The sequence below is a fragment of the Ambystoma mexicanum genome, chromosome 4q (assembly GCF_040938575.1).
Source record: "Ambystoma mexicanum isolate Mex_15411 chromosome 4q, UKY_AmexF1_1, whole genome shotgun sequence".
NCBI lineage: Eukaryota > Metazoa > Chordata > Amphibia > Caudata > Ambystomatidae > Ambystoma > Ambystoma mexicanum.
This window is the reverse complement of record NC_090928.1, coordinates 323,437,699-323,458,489: the sequence shown is the minus strand read 5'-3', so window position 1 is coordinate 323,458,489 and position 20,791 is coordinate 323,437,699. Positions and strand designations below refer to the sequence as shown.

Sequence of the window (20,791 nt, the reverse complement as noted above, 5' to 3'; positions counted from 1 at the left end):
ATACTCCATGGACACTGTGGTTGTCCAGTGTAGCCCTACATCCCTCTAGGGATGAGTTTGTGGTAATGAAGATCTCCAGAGAGCTGCCTGAAAGGTCTGCCCAGTAACAGGTTGGTCTCTGCACTCTGGGTGCAGGAGCTGTGGTAAGCTGACTAGAGCTGCATGGGAGCCTGTGTCCAGATTCCAAAAGGCTGAGAAATGCAGCTGCAGCCTCCTCATTTTGAGTCTTGTGTGGCACAGCCAGGAGGCAAGCCGCCATTATGCCAAGTGTTGGTACCACCATGCTGCGGTCACTGGTCTGCTGAGAAAATGCTTGGTGTCCTTCCCGATTGCCGTGATCTTCTCTGCCGAGGGGGTAGATCCTCTCCACCCTCCTATCCAAAATTAGCCCCAGGAACTTTAAGGACTGAGTGGGAAGTAACTGCAACTTCTTCAGGTTGATAGAGATCCCCCAGATAATGTAGCATGTGCATCAGTCCCAACGCTGTGCTCTGTACAGCCTCGGCGACTCTGTCCGGACTAGCCAGTCGTCGAGGTATGGGGCTGAGTTGAGGCCAAACGGGGGGGGGGGGGCATTTAGCTGAAAATGAAAGGCCATAATCCTGAACCTCAGGAAGGAACAATGGGTCTCCCAAATGGGGACGCGCAGCTAAGCATCCTTCAGATCCAGGGAGCGCATCCAGTCTCCCCACACAGTGTCTCCGCAATAAGAGCTTGAGTAACCATCTTGAACTTTTGAAGGGGTAGGGAAAGGTTCAAGGAAGAACGTTCCAGAACAAGCCTCAGGCCCAGCCTGGTTCTTTTTCTGAATGGTCAATGTTCGGGAATAGAAGCCTATGCCTAGTTGCCAAGCTGGGACCTCCTCCACCCCCTGACTGAGCGAGCTGAATTCCGCCAAAAGAGTTGCAGTCCCAATTTGCGGGAGTGGAGGGGAGGAAAGAATAAGTGGAGGAATTGGCAGGCAGAAGCCCTTGGAAACTACAGAGAGGATCCATAAGTCTGCGAACCTTGCCCGCCAGGAATGGATCTGGATGACAGTCACAACTTCTTACCCTCCAAGGCTGGTGCCTGGAAAGGGGACTGGAAAAACCTCTTGTGGGAGAATTTGTGCTGCTTGCGCCTGTGCTGGCTAGGAGACCCATCAGGCAGGCTAACGCGTCGCTCCTGAAAATCCCTAAAGCCACCATAGGTACGGGTTCTGTCAGAGCGTTGGTGACTCTGGCTATAGGATTGACAAGGACATCGCTGTCTGAGAGCCATTTTTCTTTTTGTCAAGGTCCTCGTCCGTGGTCGAGTGGAACAAGTGCCCCCCACCACCCGCTCCACCCCCAAATGGCAGGTCTAGAATGTGCTCTTGCTCATCGGGGTTAAACTTGGTCGCCTTGAGTCAAGCGGTCTGCCTCATCTGTGGCGATACAAATCGCTGAACCTGCAGTGTCGATGTGAGCGACTGGATTACGTGATGTAATGGGCCACAATTTTGGCCACTGCCAAGCCAGCCCTGAAACTTGCCTGACTATGCACAGGGAGCTCTGGGGGGGGTAATCCGCAATCTCCCACCACAGCTTTTGATACACTGCAGCCAGCATAGCCTCAGCATTGGCCCAGCGCAGATGGAGTAGCATTAGAGATCTTTTTGCTGTAGGATTCCAACAGCTTTTCCTCCTTCCCTGAGAGTGCCGAGGTGGGTGCAGATGCCGAAGACTGTGCCTTGGAGTAAAGGGAGGCCGCAGCTATAACCGATTAATGCAGTTAATGGTGCACCGCCAGAAAGAGGGAGTCCCCCTCCGCCTGCCTATACTTGCAATTGAGAAGTTTATTGGTAGGGCGCGTTGAATGCGGCTTCACCCATTGCTTCTTGGCCAGGGACTCTACGTACTTTTGCAGGGGGATGACCATTCCTGCGGCAGGGCGAATGGCCAGCACCTCGGCCAGAACCCCCCGCTTCAGGCTGTTCAACCTGTGGCTGCGGAATACAGAGGTATTTTGCTACACCAGCCAGGCTCTTGGTAGGCTTAATTTGGAGGGCGTATCCTGGTCCTCGTCCGTTTAGCATGCTGTGTCCTGCACATTGGGAGCTGTCGGAGGCGTGCTGAGTGCGGGCAGCAGTGGCATGCTGACAGTGCCAGGGGCTGCTGCAGATGCTGCGCCTGAGCCCCTGTGACTGGTGAGAGTGCGGGGACCAAGGGCTGAACTGGGGCCGGCATCTGGACCGCGGTCAGATCCTTGGGTGGTGCTGGAGGGAGCACGTCCTTGATGACCCCCCTGAGGATGGTGCCCATCTGCAGTGATTTCATGAGAGTAAGGAACTTTTACGAAGAACCTATCCTCGCATGCAGGAGAAGGGCTACCTAGACATGCTTTGCCATGGCGAGCCACCATCTAGTCTGGACTGGCGGCCATTTTGTCATTCCCAGCGCCACAGAAGCAAGGCCCAATCTCTGGCTGCATGCTTAAAAGCAAAGGCTCTGACCTTCCCTGCACCTCAGGTAGCGACCTGGGAGACAGAGTGCCCTCGGTCACGGCGCCGGTAGTGCTGAGTATAGGCGCCCCCTTGGGCACGAGCCCGGTAGAGCAAAGCCCCTCAGGGAAGTCCCCGGTAGCAGAGCCTTGCTGCCCTCAGGGGTGGCACCGGGAGGATCTAGCGACACCCCGGCCTGTTGGTCGGTATCTCAGAGAGCCTCAGTCTCTTTTCTGCTCTTAGGACATGGAAGGCCCCTCCCACTTGCGCGCTTCGCTGACAAGGAATCACCCTTGTGGGGTGCAGAGGCGAACAGGGCACGACCTTGGGCCTGGTCTTCCTCACGTAATTCTTGATGTCCTGGCGAGGTGCTCTCTCAAACAGCTCCCTTCACCTGGCCAAACTATTTTAAGAGCTTACGGGGTCAATGTGTTGCACGCAGAACAGCAGTCAGAGACGTGGTCGGGCCAAGGCACTGAAGGCAGAACGTGCAGGGATCCGATGTGGGGAAGGAACCCTCGCAGGCCAGACACCTGCTGAAACCAGCCATCGTCGACATGCGCCAGGGAGGAGCGTGGCACCAGAGAACCGTCTTCTCTGACAATTGCTAGGAGAGAAAACAAATAGAGAAAAAACAGAAAGCCTTTTTAGGGAAGAGCGATTGGAATTACAAGGCCAGAGGCCTAACACAGGAGCACTGGTGAAAAGGTCCATTCCCGTAAACAAAGATAAGGACTGGGGAGTGGCGACAGGCGATGGAGTCCGGGGAGTGCATGCTCCCAGGGCCACGCCCCCGCGTGCATCCAAATTTAAAGGGGAAGAATAAATCTTATAGTGAAAAAGGGTTCTGTTTCCCATCCCAAGCGAGGGACGCCCATACAGTTTGGAGGTATGGGAGAGTAAGGAAAGGACCAGAAAACAAGCCTTCTCTGCCTGCGCCCCAAGACTTGGTACCACCTCCCCAGTAGCATCAGACTTACCCCCACACTCTGACAATTCAGAAAACTCAAGAGCCACCTCTTCAAGGGGACTATCCTCAACTAGGCCATCATGTCCCCCCCTATTGCAATACCAGACTTGCTAGCTGCCTTCCACCCCTCTCTTACCCGCCACCCTATACAGCTGTACCCGCCATATATCCTACCCCCAATTGTATATCAGTTCTGTTACCTCTGAAAAGTGATCTGTTCTACATCTATACTGTGGTATACCTCTAAAGCGCTCTATTGCTTCTCGAAGATATGTTCACGCTCAATAAATAAAATAACTGCCAATCTTCAGCGTGCCGGAAATAGTTGGAGACCGACAAAGAAAATTTCTGTCTGTGAGGTTCACCCCTAGTCTAATACTGCCCTATTGCGAACAGCCAATGTGGCTGCCTGGCATTGACGATCACGCACACCTCGCTGAAGCATCGATTTGGCAGCTTGCCTCTTCTGAAGTTGGCCCTAAACCCAGACGGGATATCCTTCCCTGCTAGACTAACACTGTGAAAGCAGTATACTCTTATCTAGTATGGTACTTGGTCTTGCAACTCTATGGTCAAGGAGGAAAAGATGATCATCCTTTCTAAAACCCCTGGATCTAGCTACACAAACTTAACACCCTTTTAGTTTCAAGTTTATGCGACCAGTCTTCCTCACAGGAATGCAGTAGTGGGTGCAAAAGCAAACATCGATTTTCTTTTTACCGAGATGGGAACACGAGATTACCTATGGAAGACAATCTGGTTGGCATTTTAGCGTGACCAGTCTCAAAAATATCAAGTAGTGAGGTATAATACAGCTTGCCCAATTCTGCAATGGCATGCCATTTATTAAGATTTATTCAAAAGTCTCCTCCATCCATCAATCTTCAGTGTTGCAATACATTCTCCGAACTTTCAATGTGTCCACACAAGGTAAACATTCTAAACTAGCAAACATGTAATTATCAAAATAAACGATTTTCAAACTCTAAGAGCAGAAAATAAAAGCAAGCAGTACTAAAAACACATTTGTATAACAAATGAATAAATACATTGGCAATACGTATGATACAAGGCAAACTACATCAATGTATTTTGGCACGGGGACAAATGATTGGGGGAGTGGATCGTATTAAATCCCTACAAATTGCAGACATGTTGGAATTGAATTTCAAATTTAAACAAGGGCAGGACTGCAAAGAGAAAAATCTATTTTGCTTGCATCTGTAAGATCTAGAATAATAAGTGTTTTTATAACACAATATCAAAAGGTAAATTAAGATTACATACCTCCTGTTGCAGCGGAGGGTAAAAAAGTCATGTTTTCCAGTAAGGCCTTCAGGAGAACGCATCCAAAGCCTTGCTGACTGGGGTCACACTTTCCATTGCTATCAAAGACATAAGCAAATTATTTAATTAAATAAAATATTGCAGTACAAAAGGATAAAGTGCATTATCTGCTGAATTAAGCCTCTTGCCTCGAGTACTGGTGGTGTGCCCAGATGACATGCATTACTCGCCGTAATAGCATTTCTGGTGATTGTATATGCTTAGATTCACAGGCTGCGCATATAGTCCAACATCTAGTGTACATCGCAGAGTATTGCATCTTTCTTTCTAAGATCGAAAGGGGCGTCGACAGGGGCGTGACTGAAACGCTAACGTGCCATGTAGTGTACCCAAAATCCCACACGCGTCGAGGTCTCACCGGTTGTTTTTTTCTGCCATTAGGGAGCCTTATAGAGTGAGGGAGCGAGTACAGAAGAGAGAAGGTGTAAGAGCCTATGTGACTTCTACTCCATGAGGGGAGGAAGGGTGGGCGCATGTAAACCTAAGCAGATACAATCATAAGAAATGCTATTACGGTGAGTAATGCATGTCTTCTGATGCTTGCGAATCTGCTTAGAATCACATGCTGTGCATAGACTAGTGAGCAGTACCCAGGGATTGTGGTGGGATGTGTGAAGGAACATTAGCAAAGCGATGTCTTAGAACTGCTTGTCCCACCTGAGAATCAGACCTAGGGTGTGAATCCAGGCAAGTGTTGTGTAAAGAGGTGTACAGAACTCCAGGTTGCTGCTTTGCAAATGGAATCTAGAGGAACATTTGCAATGAATGTTATGGTAGCCCCTGTGCGCAGAGTAGAGTGCTCTAGGCATGAAGGGTAGCTCTCTCGGCAAGAGAGAAACAGTGTGATGCAGTTTACGATCCATTTAGAAAGAACTGATTTAGAGACCAGGTCCTCTTCTCTACCAGCTGCCACTGAAACGAAGAACTGGTTTGTTTTTCTTAGTGGCTTGGTCATTCCAGATAGATAGATAGATGAGTGCTTTCAGGCTTGCCTTGTGCATGGGTTCAAAGGGAGATCCCATTAGTCTGGAAAGAACATTCAGGTCCCACCCGGAATCTGGGTTGGAAATAGGGGGATGATTTTTTCCCCCTTCCATAAAGGTTTTAATTACATGAATTTTGCACCATGAAACCTTGCTCTGGGACATGGTGTACACCGAAAGCGCGGCTAAGTGGACTTTAAGAGAATTGAAAACCAGTCCTGAATCGAACAGGTGGGTTAGGTAAAGGACGATATCTTTAGGTGAGCAATCAATAGGATTGACGCACCTTGAAATTACACCAGATAAAGCGCTTCCATTTGCTGGAGGTAGGTTTCCGTGCCTCTGAGTATGTCCATGCATCGGAGGGAGCTGAAGGTGCCCGAACTCGGAACTCAGAAACCAGAATGCTAAGTTGAGAGTTTGAGGGCATGGGTGTAGTGTCTCTCCCTGATCTTGAGACAGCATGTTGTACGGGCACGGCAGCTTCCTGGGAGCAGTGGCGTCGCCAGGAATCAAAGTTAGGAGGGGCACAGAGGGGGCCAAAGACAAAAGTAGGTGGGCACAGAAAAAAGTAAGGGGAGAACATTGTCACTGCTCGTCTTAGGTAAGGGGGGGTGCAAGGGGTGCACAGGGTTTCACAGGGGGGCCCTGGCCCCCCCAGACCCCTCCCACTAGCAACACCACTGCCTGGGAGGTGAAACAGACATTGGCAGGAGATGGGAGAACCACGATTGGCGGCCCCACATCGGGCCACCTGGATTATCTGACTGGTTCCTGGTGCAGCTTGTGCACTAATCTGTTGAGCAGGGGAATCAGGGGGTTGGAGGTGGGGGGTGGGTTGGGTGAGTAGACAAATCTCCTGGACCATGTAATCCAAAGACTGTTACCCTTGGAACAGTTCTGTGGGTACCTGGAGGCGTATTCTGCCCATTGGGAGTCCTCCAGAGTGGCGAATAAATCGATATCTGAGTAGTCCTATTCTGTGAAGACGCAGAGTAAAATGTCCACCTGTAGCAGCCACTCATGCTCTACGGGAACGGGGAAGTCTCTGCCGAGTAAGTCTGCGATAAGACTGAGTTCCCCTGGAACATGTTGTGAAAGAAGGAACATGTGTTTGAGTGCCCACTTCCAAATGTTCTGGGATAGTTTGGACAGCCCTAGAGAATGAGCGCCCACCTGTTTAAGTAGTACATGGCTGTAGTACTGTGAGGACTAGAACTATTTTACCCTGGAGGTAGAAGGCCTTTAGGGCCTTGAACACTGCTAATAGTTACAACAGGTTGATGCGACTGGATGCTACCGCTCGAGACCACATGCCGTGCGGCGTCTGTTGAAGGAGGTGAGCTCCCCAACCAGTCAGAGATGCGTCCGTGGTGAGTGGCTTCTACTGCGGGGGTGGTGAAGGTTTTCCCCTGCAGAAGTTTTTCCCATGACCACCACTGCAGAGACTGATCGAGGACGCTGAGACAACCACTAGATCCTCCCACTGGCCACTGGCCTGACACCATTGGCTCAAGAGCCACTCTTCGATGGGGCACATGAGCAGGCGAAAGTGAGGAACTGGGTAGACGCAGGAAGCCATTGTCCCCATCAGTCGCATGGCTTTGCGTGCAGCCACTTGGTGGCTGGATACATAGTCAGGGATCTGGAACAGCATGTTTTGGACCCGCTCGTTGGATGGGAAGACAAGCCAGTCTTCGGTCTGAATTAGAGCCCCCAGAAACTGACTTGGCTGGGGTTTGTACCAGATTTTTTTCTCATTGACATAGAATCCTAGATTGAAGAGGCGATTTACTGTCCCTCTGGGTATTTGTCTGGCATGTTCCATACAAAAATCCCCTATTATGAGCCAGTCGTTGAGGTAAGGGTAGACTGGGAGGGACTACCTGCGCACCTAAGCCGCTACTACCGCCAGCACCTTTGTGAACACCCTTGGGGCTGAGGCAATGCCGAAGGGGAGAACCTTGCATTGATAGTGGGTGTCCTATCATGAACCTGAGGTACTTTCTGTGCGCTGGCAACACAAATATGAAAATATGCACCTTTCATGTCCAATGTGGCCATGTAATCCCCCTGCTGCAGCAGAGGGATTACTTCCTGAAGTGTAGCCATCCTGAACTTTTGAGGTTTGACATTGTTTGCAGGGCACAGGTCTAAAACGGGGCACATGGCGAGATCCTTTTTGGGTACAAGGTATTATGCTGAATAAATACCCTTGTTTACCTGGAGAAGGGTGGGGGGGAGAGGGGTGGCTGCAATGGCGCCCTTTTCCAGCAGGACCTGAACTTCTTCCAGCAGGATGCGCAGGAATTTTGATGACAGGCGCCTGCTTCACAGTGGGTGGTAGCGAGGTGGCCGGATAAACTCAATACAATACCCATGGGCAACAGTCTTTAGTACCTACATATCTGAAGTTATCCCCTCCCAGGTGTGGATGAATGAAGACAAGCGACCACCGAACGGGGAAGCGTGGGAGGGGACCTGAACCCGCAAGTCACTTTGAGGTGGAGGCTGGGAAGCCTCTAGGAGTAGAGTTTCTGCCTCTAAACTTGGGGCAAGCTTGCTGAGTTGGAGCCTCCATGCTGGTGAAAGGGCTTAGCCGTGATCTGGCTAAGTGATTTCAGGGTCTCGTGTTCTTTCTTTGTTGTCTCTAGGGCGTCAGCCGCTTTGCCGAAAAGGTTTGAATCCTCCACTGGCTTATTAGAAAGGCCTGAGTTTCGGGTTTGAACCCAGAGTATTTTAACCAGGCATGTCTTTTAAGCAGGGTATCCTGCACTGCGTCCAGCGTTCTCAGCCGAGTACAGAGTCTTCTTCAGTATGTTCTGGGTTACTAGTCTGCCTTCAGCCATGACCACCAGAAGGCATGATCAGGTAGGCTCTGGAACGTCGTGAAGAACATCCTGCACTGGGCCCCAATGGACATCACTAACTTGCCAGTAGCGTGGTGTTATTTACGATCCTTGTGGAGTAGGCTTCAGGAGGCGGTGACCCGCTTGCCCAGAGCATAGAGCTTCTTGCAGTCCTTGTCCGGAGGGGATTCTGCTGAGGACAGAGGTACCCCCTGCCCTTTTCCGACTGGTCGTAACGACTAAGGAATCGGGTGTAGCATGACCCCTAATGTAGAAGGGACGGGGGTCTGAAGGTGATGGGCGAAATCATTTCTCCACCCGGGGGTTAACTGCCCAAGTGAGAGGCAGGGACAGCAGAGATGGGGCCAGGCGTTTCTTTATAGAACTCAGTAAAGGGATAGCTTGGCTAGTTGGAGCATTCTCCTTGAGGATATCCTCCACAAAGTCTTGAGTCTGGTGCGGCTTCGTGCGTTGCAATTTTAAAATGGTCAGCTGCTCTTTTTAAAATGGAATTGAACAACATCTGGTTGTCCACAGGGGACTACTCTCTTTGTTGAGGTGTAGCAGAGGGATCTAGACAGATGGCATCTGGGTCGACAGTATGTGTCGGTGTAAGCCAAGGACCCTGATCCTACGCCTGGTCCCAGTCTGGGTCCTGATCAGCTGGGTCCTCATCAAAAGGGTTAACCTCTTCATAAAACTCCTCCTGGTTTGGGTCATCTGGGACCTTCAAGATATCTTCTTGTTTTCCCTGTGCAGAGGTGGGGAGTCTCTGCTATTTGGAGGGGATGGGGCAAGAGTTCACTTCCCTATGGTCTCTTGGGTATAATCTAACTGTCTGAAAATTCAATGTACTGAGACATTTTGGACATGTATTGCTTTCCCAAGTCCATAGAGACAAAGCTGAATGGTCAGGAGGAGAAAAGGGTTCCTCAAAAGTGGGATACTTTACTAATAAGGCCTTAGAGAGGGGCTGGGGGGGCTTCAGAATAGTCTTGTCGACGAGAGGGGGTGCCCTTATACTCCTTGACCGCTGAAATTATCTCTGAAAGGCTTTCATGAAATTTCGGTGGCTGTATAAAGGGCCTGACGCACCTGAAGGCGCAGACCGCTACTCCCCCGGGTCCTTCTGCGCTTGCACGCTCTTGGATGGTGGATCGGCATCCGAGGATTTTTTAAAGGGAACGCCACTCCAGAAATGTGCACAGTCGCATTCTGCGCATGTGGTTGTGTGGAGGGCTTTGTACCGCGAGGTTCAGCCCGAGCCACAGAAACCTTCAACAGTCCTGCAGGCGTTGAGTGCTTCAACAACTTCGCAGAGGCCTTAGGCGTTGTGTGCTTTTGTACGCGTGGTGCGTGGCTGCCTTTGTCGCCGGTGTGCGATTTCCCCATAACAGTGCCGGTGGCCTGTCTACCGGGTCCGGGGATGGGCATCTGGGAGCACACAGGCTCGGCTGAGAGGTTGATGGTTTCCAAATCGGAAGAATGGCTGCCAACAGATTCCTAGTCATCTGAAGAGACGGTGCCGACAGGGGAAAGGCCTTCGGCCTGGATAGCGTAGGCTGCCCACCGTTTAGTCCACTGTCTTTCAACGTCTTCAGTTGACAGAACTTACATGCCTTGTATGAGCACTCCTCGTGGTCACGAGGAAGACAACGACAGCATCAGTGATGGGTATCCTTCCAAGGAAACTTGCCATTACGTGACGGGCAGAATTTAAAGGGAGCCTCCCCAGAGCAGAGGGTAGCGGCAGCCAGACCAAGAAGTAAAAGAGAGGGGTGAAGGAAATACATTCTCAGAGAGGAATAAAACCCAGGCCCCACTCTTCCCTACCGTAAAAGACTGGATGGAGGGCAGAAGCCGCAATCGACAGTCGTCGAGCAGATGTAGTCAGCGTCAGGAAACCCACGAAGCAGTCGAAGGTTGAAATGACTAGACAACCGTAGGCTGTGGAAATAAACTTTATCAATGTAAACACTTACAAGCTCTGCATAAGCGACCAACTAGGTTGGTGGAAAAAAAAAAAAGCAATCGGGTGGGACCTTGATGCGCAAGGGATTTCGGATACACTACATGTCACGTTAGGGATCGTGTTACAGTCACGCCCATGTCGATGTGCCTTTCGATCTTCGTAAGAAAGATACACAACTCCGCAATTACCCCTAGATGTCGGACTACATGCACAGCATGGGATTGTAAGCAGATTCACAAGGATCTGAAACAGATTAGTAGGGATTTTTGGAACAGACACTGGTGCGGGGGTTCTGAGAGGCAAGCCTACTGGGAAGGCATAGCTTTTACACACTTGGTCCAACCAAACTCTCTCTCTGGGTAGAACACTAAGCTAAGTAAGGCTTCAATTTAGATCATAGATTTGTTATTGTTAAGGCATTTTTGTACAGCCCTCACCTTTTAATCTTAAAGTGTGGTGGGGTGGGGTGGGTGGGAGAGTACAGCCACCCAAAAAGGGTAGCCAAGCATCTCTATGGTAGGTAGTGTGGCAGAGCAGTATGGCTTAACTCGAGGGATGGCAAGTAGGCTTACACTGAGGTAGTCCAAAGAGTTACCCAAAGTTAAGAGCACACTAGTATTAGCACAATAATTACTTTAAGTAGTTGATACAGGTACAAAAGACAGGGGAGTGTCCTCATTAGTTCCTGTGTTATAGCCCCCCCCAACCCTCCTCCCTGGCTGAGGCACTCCCAACACTGCTCATAATTCAACTGGTGCATATTCCGACAACACCTACTTAACATTCTTGACGCTGGCATGGTTACACTAAATGCATCTCAATCAACGTTGAGTACAGTGTCACTGTGTACAGACAATGTGAGAGACAATATAACAGACATAGCACAGTAAACATAACTGGATGTATAAGAATAGTACATTTATTGTAAAGATCCATTTCCAAAATCAACCCCTGGGGAGGATTTTGGGAGGCCACCCGGTTTATGGTAAACAAGGAAAACAGAGGTTAGCCAAAACCCATTCAAGGTAGGTACACAGGCCGTCATGGCTTTGTCTCAGGAAAAGTGTAAGAGCAGTCTAGGGATGCAATGAGTCCACACAAAATTCTAGTTACACAGCAACTATATAAAATAGTTATTTATTAGGCCTTTAGGTACTCACAAAGCATATTAACATCACAGCTAGTATAATCAAAATCATAACACACACACACTGCCCTTAGAAATAGAATTGCATATGACTTAAATACCAGTGCAATACAGGTGAGGAGTCGGATGCAAGAAAATTAGGTAGAATTGAGACTAGGTTTAATGACCAAAGTTCAAGCAGGAGTGGGTTCGGGATAAGGGCTGTACACCCAATGTTACTCTATGAAAGATGATGGAGGACTGTAGGGGGAGGGCAGAAACTGGTATGTTAACTTAAACAACCCCCCCCCCCCACCCCCTGTTGACACTGCAGATCTTCCTGGAATTTGCAGCAGACAAATTAGTATGTCCCTGGTTCAGGTGAAGGAAGCCCAAGGGTTGCGGTAGTATCGGTCCCTTCTCAGGTTGGGAACTCATTGCACTTATCATGGGACGTTCCAGTCAGCTTCCAGAGCTTCCCCAAATGAAGAAAAGGTGAAGACCCTGGCAGTGCAGGTGCCCCATCCCACCCCCACCCAAGGACACCTCACGGGAATGATTGATTTATATAGCACCTACAATACACTTTGATTGCTCCTTCAGTCAGTCTAGTTTCACAACACATCTGTCGAGTTCTATCCGGTTGTTTCAATTAGGAACCACTGCGAAAACGGACAATGTGGCAACCAAACCAACAAAGATATACAAAGAAGGTAAGCGCACGAATACATCCGTTACAAAATAACTTAAGTTTAATGCAATGCTTAGAGTTACTTACTCCGAGCATTTTTTCCAGAAATCGGATCCACAACAATCTTTTCTAACGCTGGGCACAACACGTGCACTCCGCGGCTAGAGAGGTCACCGGAGGAATTATCTCCATTTGCTGAAGGTAAATCTATGATTTCAGCACTTCACTTTACACGCGATGGAAACATCCCTAGCAGGTTGAAAATACAAAATGTAAATGAATGTCCAATAGATAGTCTATATTGGGCCCTTACATCAGTTTTGGATTGCTGTGCACTTATCACATAACTTGCACCAAGTTGTGCAAAAAAGTAAAAAACAAAGCAGAAGCAAAATTGCAAGATTGAGTTTACAAGGTCCATCTCATATTTGCTTTTCAGTTCTAACGGCTGAGAATCCACAGCCTTAACGTTCGAATTTGGTCTACATGCCTACCCAATTCGATGCCACACACGCCAATGAAGTAATCAGAAGGTTAGTGTCAATAGTTGTTTGTGCACACGTATAGAGATATGATACCCCATTTTGGGGTTTTAACTGTTACCAATACGCTCTGTTTTGGTTTTTAGATTGCCATAATGTGAAGGGTCAACCAATGAACCTTTTTCGACATCAAATTCTTGGTGTCATCATTTAACGTCCTGAAGACGGGTTCAGCACAATCTAATAGCGTTTTAAGTTGGCTATAGAGTGCTTTATAAAAATTGTTGCTAGTTCCCAGAAACACCTCTGTGTCGACAGAGCCAAGGACAAGAATTAGGGACATATGAAACAGCCAAATGTCCACCACATACCCTTACTAACCTCACAATATTGTTAGAATATGGGAATTGTGGTAGCTTTGATTCATCGCAATCAGTGACTTTCACAGAATGTTTTATGTGATATCTTGTGTAAACAAAATGCATTTTTGTCTTTTTTATATGGAAATTGTTCCGAGTGCTTTTATACTCCTTGATTAAAAAAATGTTGATCTCTATTGTTCCCGTCTTGATCTATTGATTGACATGATTGGTAGCACCGTTTGCAACTAGACACACCTAGTGCGTGTGTAGGTGGGTAGCTGTTCAGTGGCATTTCTTTTTGTATATGCCTGTATTTGGTCCTCAGCCACACAGCCCCCTAAGAAAGAGGACCCCCTAGCTCTAATTGCTTGTATATCTGCCATGAGGCAGAGCAACCTCAAGAACTCCAACGCTGGGAGACTCTGGGCACGTTGAAACTTGTCCACCATCTGCAGAATGTGATGAGCCCTCACCTGGGGAGGCGAACACTGCCCGAGGGATGTGTCGAGGAGCACTGCTCCAATGTATTGGAGCTGCTGGGTAGGCGTCAAATGGGACTTCTTTAAATTGAGGGAGAAACCCAGCTTGTGAAGGGAGTGGCAGGTGACTGACAGATGATCCAGGGCTTGCTTGGGAGAGCACACCCTGACCAATAAATCGTCCAGGTAGGGGTAGATGCGAATCACCCCTTTCCTGAGATACGCTGCCACCACCATCACCATGCGCTTGGTGAAGACCCTCGGGTCAGAGGTCAATCCTAACAGCAGGACTCAATACTGAAAATGCGAGTCGCAAACTGTGAACCTCCGGTACTTTCTGTGCTTGGGATGAATTGGCACATGAAAGAAAGCATCCTCGAGGTCGAGAGACACCAACCAATCCTTAAGTTGAAGGGCCTGGAGGACTTGAGAAAGAGTTACCATCTTGTCCTTCCTGAGGAGCTTGTTGAACCAACGCAAGTCCATTATGGGTCTCAATCCCCCATATTTTTTCGGGATCAAAAAATAAGGTGAATACCATCCCTTGTCCCTCTCCGCGACAGGCACCAGTGCCTTTCTCCAGCAGGGATAGGATTTCCTGCGCAAGGAGCGGATCCAAACGCTTCAAAGAGCTTCCCCGGTGGATTGTCACGAGGCCTCTGCCGGAAGGGAAGACATTAGCCGTGGGCTATGATCTCCAGAAACCACACATCTGAAGTAATGGCTTGCCATTCTCCAAGATGCTGCGCAAGTCTGCCCCCAACCGGCGAACCATGGGACATGGCCTCATGACTGAGCGGACGCGGCAGTGACCGAGGGCAAAGAGGCAACTGCCCGAGTGGCTTTGGCATCTTGAGTACCTTGCTTTCCACCTCTGGTACTCCTACGGTGGCCCCTTTGACTGGCAGCTCCTCTCAATCTACCAAAGGTAGAGTAGTACCGAACGGAACCTCCTTTCCATTGCTGTCCCCTAGGACGAAAAGGCGGAGGTTGACGTACTGTAGCGCTCAAAGACTTTGCTGCAGCTTTGGAGGTCTGCAACCTCTCAATGCTCTTGTCAGCCTTGCTGCCAAACAGATGAACCCCATCAAAGGGCATGTTCAGAAGCAGGGACTGCACATCAGGAACAAACCCCAACTTCCTCAACCACGCAAACCTGCGTATCATGGTGCTCGCAGCCATGGACTGGCTGACAGTCTGCCGTGTCCAAACCAGACTGAATGGATTCGCACATGGCATCCTTGCCGTCTTGCATGAGGGCTAGAAAATGATCCTGTTCTTCCCCTTCAGGAATATGCTCAGCTGCCAAAGATGCACAATTCCACAGAGTGTGAGTGAATCTCGCCAAGGAACAAGTGGAGTTGGCCGACTCCAACGCGACACCCCCTGACGAAAATACCTTCTTCGCCCAACCATCAAAGCGCTTATCGTCCCCATCAGGAGTGATGGTAGGGTACGCAGCCTGCTTCGAGGGGGCCGTAGCCACCTGCACCACCAAACTCTCCGGAGTAAGGTGTGTCGATTAGTAGCAGGGGTCACTACTGGATGGGCGGCATTTTTTCGGAAGCGATTTATTAACTGCCGGTGGACTCTGGAGCAGTCCAAGCCGCCGCCATCCTCCTTTGCAAAGCCATGTGAAACTGCAACACCGGGTCAGTGGGCGGACCTTGATTCAGGATGACCGTCAAATCATCCTGATCAAACTCAACAGATGGAGCAGACTACCCCAAGTATTCCGTCACCCTTGACAGAAGTCGCCGATATGAGGAATCCGCAAGCGCCCCAGGCTCTGGCCGGCCAAACTCCACCTCTGGAGAGGTGTCAAGGCCACTAGCGTCATGCAATGACTGACTGAGTTACTCCATCTGACTATGCCGACAAAATGTCATCAGGGACATCAAGAGGCACAGTCCTCTCCTCAGAAAGTTCCTCAACCTCTGAAATATACTACAAAGGTGGGAAAAAAATCAAATCTATGAGGTACAGCATAGGGCTCAAAAACAGGCCTCACCTACTTACTGAGAGCCTTCCTGGGAGGTTCCACAACCCTCAGGGCCACCTCTGGCAAATCCTCCACAAACGGACCCGAGGGAATCTGCGTCGACGTCGACCGAGGCGCCGACAACTTCAAAGAGGGCAGAGCCCCGAGATTGCCCCTCGACGGACACGGCACCGATGGCATTGATGCCTTCTTCGAAGGCTTCACAGGTTCCGACGGTCTCGATGGCGTCGAGGAACGCAACCTGGATCTGGCACGGCTATGGCAATCTCCCTTGTCCGAATGGGACCTTGACGGATCCAGATGATTGCGCCGACCCTGAAGGCGTGCGAGTGGTGGACCGAGCCTGTTCCTTGCCGGCTTCTTTCGAAGGCGCAGACGGAACTGAGCCTTGCATCTCGAAAATAGCTAACATCTGCCGACGGAATGAATCCCATTCGGCCGACGACGAAGACTTGGTGGGACAAGTCACCCGTCTGACAGAGTCCTACTCCGACGAGGACGGGGACGGGGAAGTCAACCGGTGACTGCGCTTCCTAGAATGCCTCGACGAGGCAGAGGAATGGCGGGAACCACTCCTAGACCGAGACCCCCTGAATTTTTGCCGACGCGCAGAGTTGCCCATCAAGACATCGTCGAAAGCCCAGCGGACTTCATTTTATGGGGCTTAGACACCCTACCTACCTACCTTCAATTTCTTCTTACGTTCCTGCAAGGCCTTAGACGTCAGGGACTGGCAATCCTCGCAGTCGTCGGTGGTGTGGCTTTCGCAGAGGCACCAGAGGCAGTCGTCGTGCGGGTCCATGATGGACATCTTCAAACCGCAGTCCCGACATTTTTTAAAGCCTGACTTCGGGGTAGTAGAAGACGACCAAGACATCGCTTTCGAAGAGAATAATAATTGAGCGCGTCGAGATTCCGAAGCAAACACGTTTGCGGAAAAAACGGAACTGAGGCTATGGGCGCCGTGCGTCCTATAACATCTGGTGATGTTGACCCTCGACGGAGGCCCTCGAAGGACAACGGATAGACATTGATGCAGGACGCCCTCTGCCGAAAATGTTCCGAAACAGCACAGCTGAACAAGTTACTTTCTTACCCGGTAACGTTCTTTCGATGGGATGGTCAGACGACGTATTCCATATCTATGACAGGTAATGTCCACAGCTGTGCTGCTTCGGAAAATGGCGTCTGCGTCCTGCGTCGATGAGCAGTCCCCGAGGACCTCCTCCGACGGCCGACGTCACCCGATGTGATAAGTAGGACGCACGACGCCCATAGCCTCAGTTATAGTTTTTTCCAAGAACGTGTGCCACCAGTTTTCTGCCAGTCAGACACACAAGGCCTTGCGGAACGCAAGCTGCAATCGCAAAAGAAATTCTGCAGCGGGGAAGGCAGGGCGGGAGCGATATGGAATACGTCGTCGGACCATCCCATCGAAAGAACGTTACCAGGTAAGAAAGTAACTTATTCTTCGAGGGGATTGGGTCCTACGACGTATTCCATATCTATGACAGACTCCCACAGCAGTACCAAGCAAGGAGGTGGGAATGGATTTAGAATACAAATTTAACATGCCCAATCAAATTGCGGAATAGAGAACTGCCTTGCCAAAGGCCAGATCTTGCCCTCTGATGGAATCAAGGGAATAGTAACGTACAAAAGTATGTACTGAAGCCCAGGTGGCTGCATCACAGATGCGACGAACAGGAACTCCCCTCTGCAGGGCAGTAGACGCAGCCACTCCTCTGGTAGAATGGGCCCGCAAGCCAGCCGGAGGGTCCTTACCCGCCAAGCGGTAACACTCGGAGATAGCTAAAATAATCCGATGAGACAGACTGTTTCGTCACAGCTTGTCCCAAACGCTTTCCTGCGTAACCAATGAAAAGTTGATCGTCCACTCTGACCCGGGACATGCGCGAAATATAAAAGCTCAATGCTCTCCGAGGATCAAGCCTATGGAGCCTCTCCTCTTCCTTACCAGGATGTGGAGGAGGATAGAACGCCGGAAGAACAACCTTCTGGCTCAAATGAAATTCCGAAACCACCTTCAGAAGAAAAGAAGGACGAACTCCAAGGACAACCCTGTCCTTGTGAAACACAGTGAAGGGTGGCTTAACTGAAAGTACCTGTAACTCACTCACTGCGAGCGGAAGTAACCGCAACCAAACACACAGTTTTGGGAGTTAACATCCTCAAAGGGCAAGAATGCAAAGGCTCAAACGGAACACCCATAAGAAACTTAACAAGGTTCAAATCCCAACCTGGCGCCAAAAAAGGTGACAGAGGGAACACATTAGTGAGCCCTTTCAAAAACTGCGAAATTAAAGGAATCTTAAAATAGGAACACTCTTCAGACGAGCGCTTAAATATGGACAACGCCGCCAGGTAACATTTAATGGTTCCCCACTTGCAAGCCACTGTGGGCCAAAGAAAGCAAAAAAGACAGAACCATGGGAATGTCACATTCAAAAGGATCCACATTCTGAACTCTGCACCAGTCGCAGAACTTTCTCCAACGGCACAGAGACTTTGTTGCCAGCTGCCTGGCCGAAAGCAACACCTCCATCACGTCTTCAGGGAGGTCTCAATCCTTATACCTCAACCTTTCAGAAGCCAAACGTGAACATTGAGGGATCTGACCTCTGGATGGAGAACCTGACCCCCCCCCCTCCCGTGAGAGCAGATCGTCTTGGTAGGGAAGACGACGTGGAGGGCAGATGGACAAGTCTAGAAGGTCCGGGTACCACATCCTCCGGGCCCACGCCGGAGCAATGAGGATCATGCGGGAACCGAACCTCCGTGACCTCCGCAGCACTTGCGGGATGACGGGGACTGGAGGAAATGCGTACAGCAGTGGGAATGACCACTCCACCACGAACGCGTCTCCTAAGGCTCCTTTTGGAGGAAATTCCCGCGAGCAAAACATTTCGCACTTCCGGTTGACACTGGAGGCGAAGAGATCCACTTGAGGGGTCCCCCAAAGGGTGAAGATCTCCAGGAGAATCTCCTGAGCCAGCTCCCACTCGTGAGAGATCGAGCTCTGCCTGCTCAGAGCGTCCGCCGTCTCGTTGTCGTCTCTGGCCAGATGAACAGCCGAGATCGAAACCTCCTGCTGGATGGCCCAGAATTCGAGCTGCATCGTCCCCCCTGCACAGCGGAAGTGACCCTGTCCCCCCTTTTTTTGTTGAGGTAGTGCATGGCCACCGTGTTGTCCGTCAGAATCAGGACACTCTTTCCGCGCAGTCGGCAGAAAAGCCTTCAGGGCTAGCCTGACGGCCCTCAGCTCCAACAGATTGATATGGAGTCTGGACTCCGACGGAGACCAACGACTGCTGACTGTCAACTCGTTGGCATGAGCTCCCCATCCCGTGAGGGAGGCGTCCGTCACTATAGTCACCTCCGGCCAGGGCAGCCAAAATGGGGCCCCCCTTCATCAGATTGCCCTCGACGGCCCACCACAGAAGGTCCCGGGCTACCAAGGGCGGCACCTGAACAGGGTCCGACAGCCTGCCGGAGGACTGAGACCACTGGAGCTTGAGTGCCCACTGCAAAGATCTCATCCGCAGACGAGCCTCTGGCACCAGAAGAATGCAGGATGCCATGAGGCCGAGCAGTCTCAAGAACTCGGACGCTGTGAGATTCTGGGCAACCTGAAACTTGTGCACCATCTGCTGAATGTGAAGAGCCCTCACCTGAGGAGGAAAACACTGCCCCAGGGACGTGTCTAGCACTGCTCCGATGAACTGGAGCCGCTGCGTTGGTGTCAAATGGGACTTCTTTAAATTGAGGGAGAAGCCCAGCCTGTGAAGGGAGTGGCAGGTGACAGACGGTCCAGGACTTGCTCGGGAGAGCTCCCTCTGATCAACCAATCGTCCAGGTAGGGGTAGACGTGAATCCCCCCTTGCCTGAGATGCGCTGCCACCACCACCATGAGCTTGGTGAAAACCCTCGGGCGGAGGTCAATCCGAACGGCAGGACCCGAAACTGAAAGTGCGAGTCGCCAACCGCGAACCTCAGGTACTTCTTGTGCTTGGGATGGATCGGCACATGGAAGTAAGCATCCTTGAGGTCGAGAGACACCAACCAGTCCTGAAGTTGAAGGGCCTGGAGGACTTGAGAAAGAGTCACCATCTTGAACTTGTTCTTCCTGAGGAGTTTGTTCAAACCACGCAAGTCCATGATGGGTCTCAATTCCCTGTCTTTCTTTGAAATCAAAAAATAAGGGGAATACCAACCCTTGTTCCTCTCCGCTACAGGCACCAGTTCTATGGCGCCTTTCTCCAGGAGGGCTTTAATTTCCTGCGCAAGGAGCGGATCCGGACTCTTCAAAGAGAGGTTCCCTCGTGGATTGTCGTGAGGCCTCTGCCGAAAAGGAAGACAGTAGCCGTGGGTTATGATCTCCAGAACCCACACATCCGAAGTAATGGCTTGCCACTCTACAAGATGCTGCGCCAGCCTTCCCCCAACCGGCGAACCATGGGACCTGGCCTCATGACTGAGTGGCTGCGGCGTTGCCTGAAGGCAAAGGGGCAACTGCCCGAGCGGCCTTAGCACCTCGAGTACCTTTGTTTCCACCTCTGGCACTCTTACGATGGCATCTTTGACTGCTAGCTCCTCTCGCTTTACTGAAGGACGAGTAATAGCAAAAGGAACCTCCCCTCCATTGCTGTCCCCTAGGACCAAAAGGCAGAGGTTGGCGAACTGCAGCACCCAACGATTTCGCTGCAGCTTTGGAGGTCTGCAACCTCTCAAGGCTCTCGTCAGCCTTACTGCCAAAAAGGTGTTCACCGTCAAAGGGCATGTTGAGGAGCCGGGACTGCACATCAGGAGCGAACCCAGACTTCCGCAACCACGCAAACCTGCGCATTACGGTGCTCGCCGCCATGGACCGGCTGAAACAATCCGCCAAGTCCAAACCCGACTGAACGGCCTCACACATAGCATCCTTGCCATCCTGAACCATAGCAAGGAAACGATCCTGTTCGTCCCCTTCGGGAATATGATCAGCCGCTAAAGCAACACAGTTCCACAGAGTGTGCGTGAAACGAGACAAGGCACATATGGAGT

At 50.6% G+C, this 20,791-nt stretch overlaps 1 protein-coding gene across 5 annotated transcripts in view; it reads right to left on the bottom strand.

Annotated features, from left to right (window-relative positions):
• Positions 1 to 20,791, bottom strand: part of BIRC6 (baculoviral IAP repeat containing 6) — a 3,097,233-nt gene that overhangs the window by 2,459,852 nt on the left and 616,590 nt on the right. For all 5 annotated transcript variants that reach the window (XR_011268132.1, XM_069607902.1, XM_069607904.1 and 2 more), the window contains exon 20: positions 4,719 to 4,816. Coding sequence is in view for 4 of the 5 variants with exons in the window: in XM_069607902.1 (XP_069464003.1) it covers positions 4,719 to 4,816 (98 nt within the window). In the remaining variant the exon portion in view is untranslated. The remainder of the gene's footprint in view (positions 1 to 4,718; positions 4,817 to 20,791) is intronic.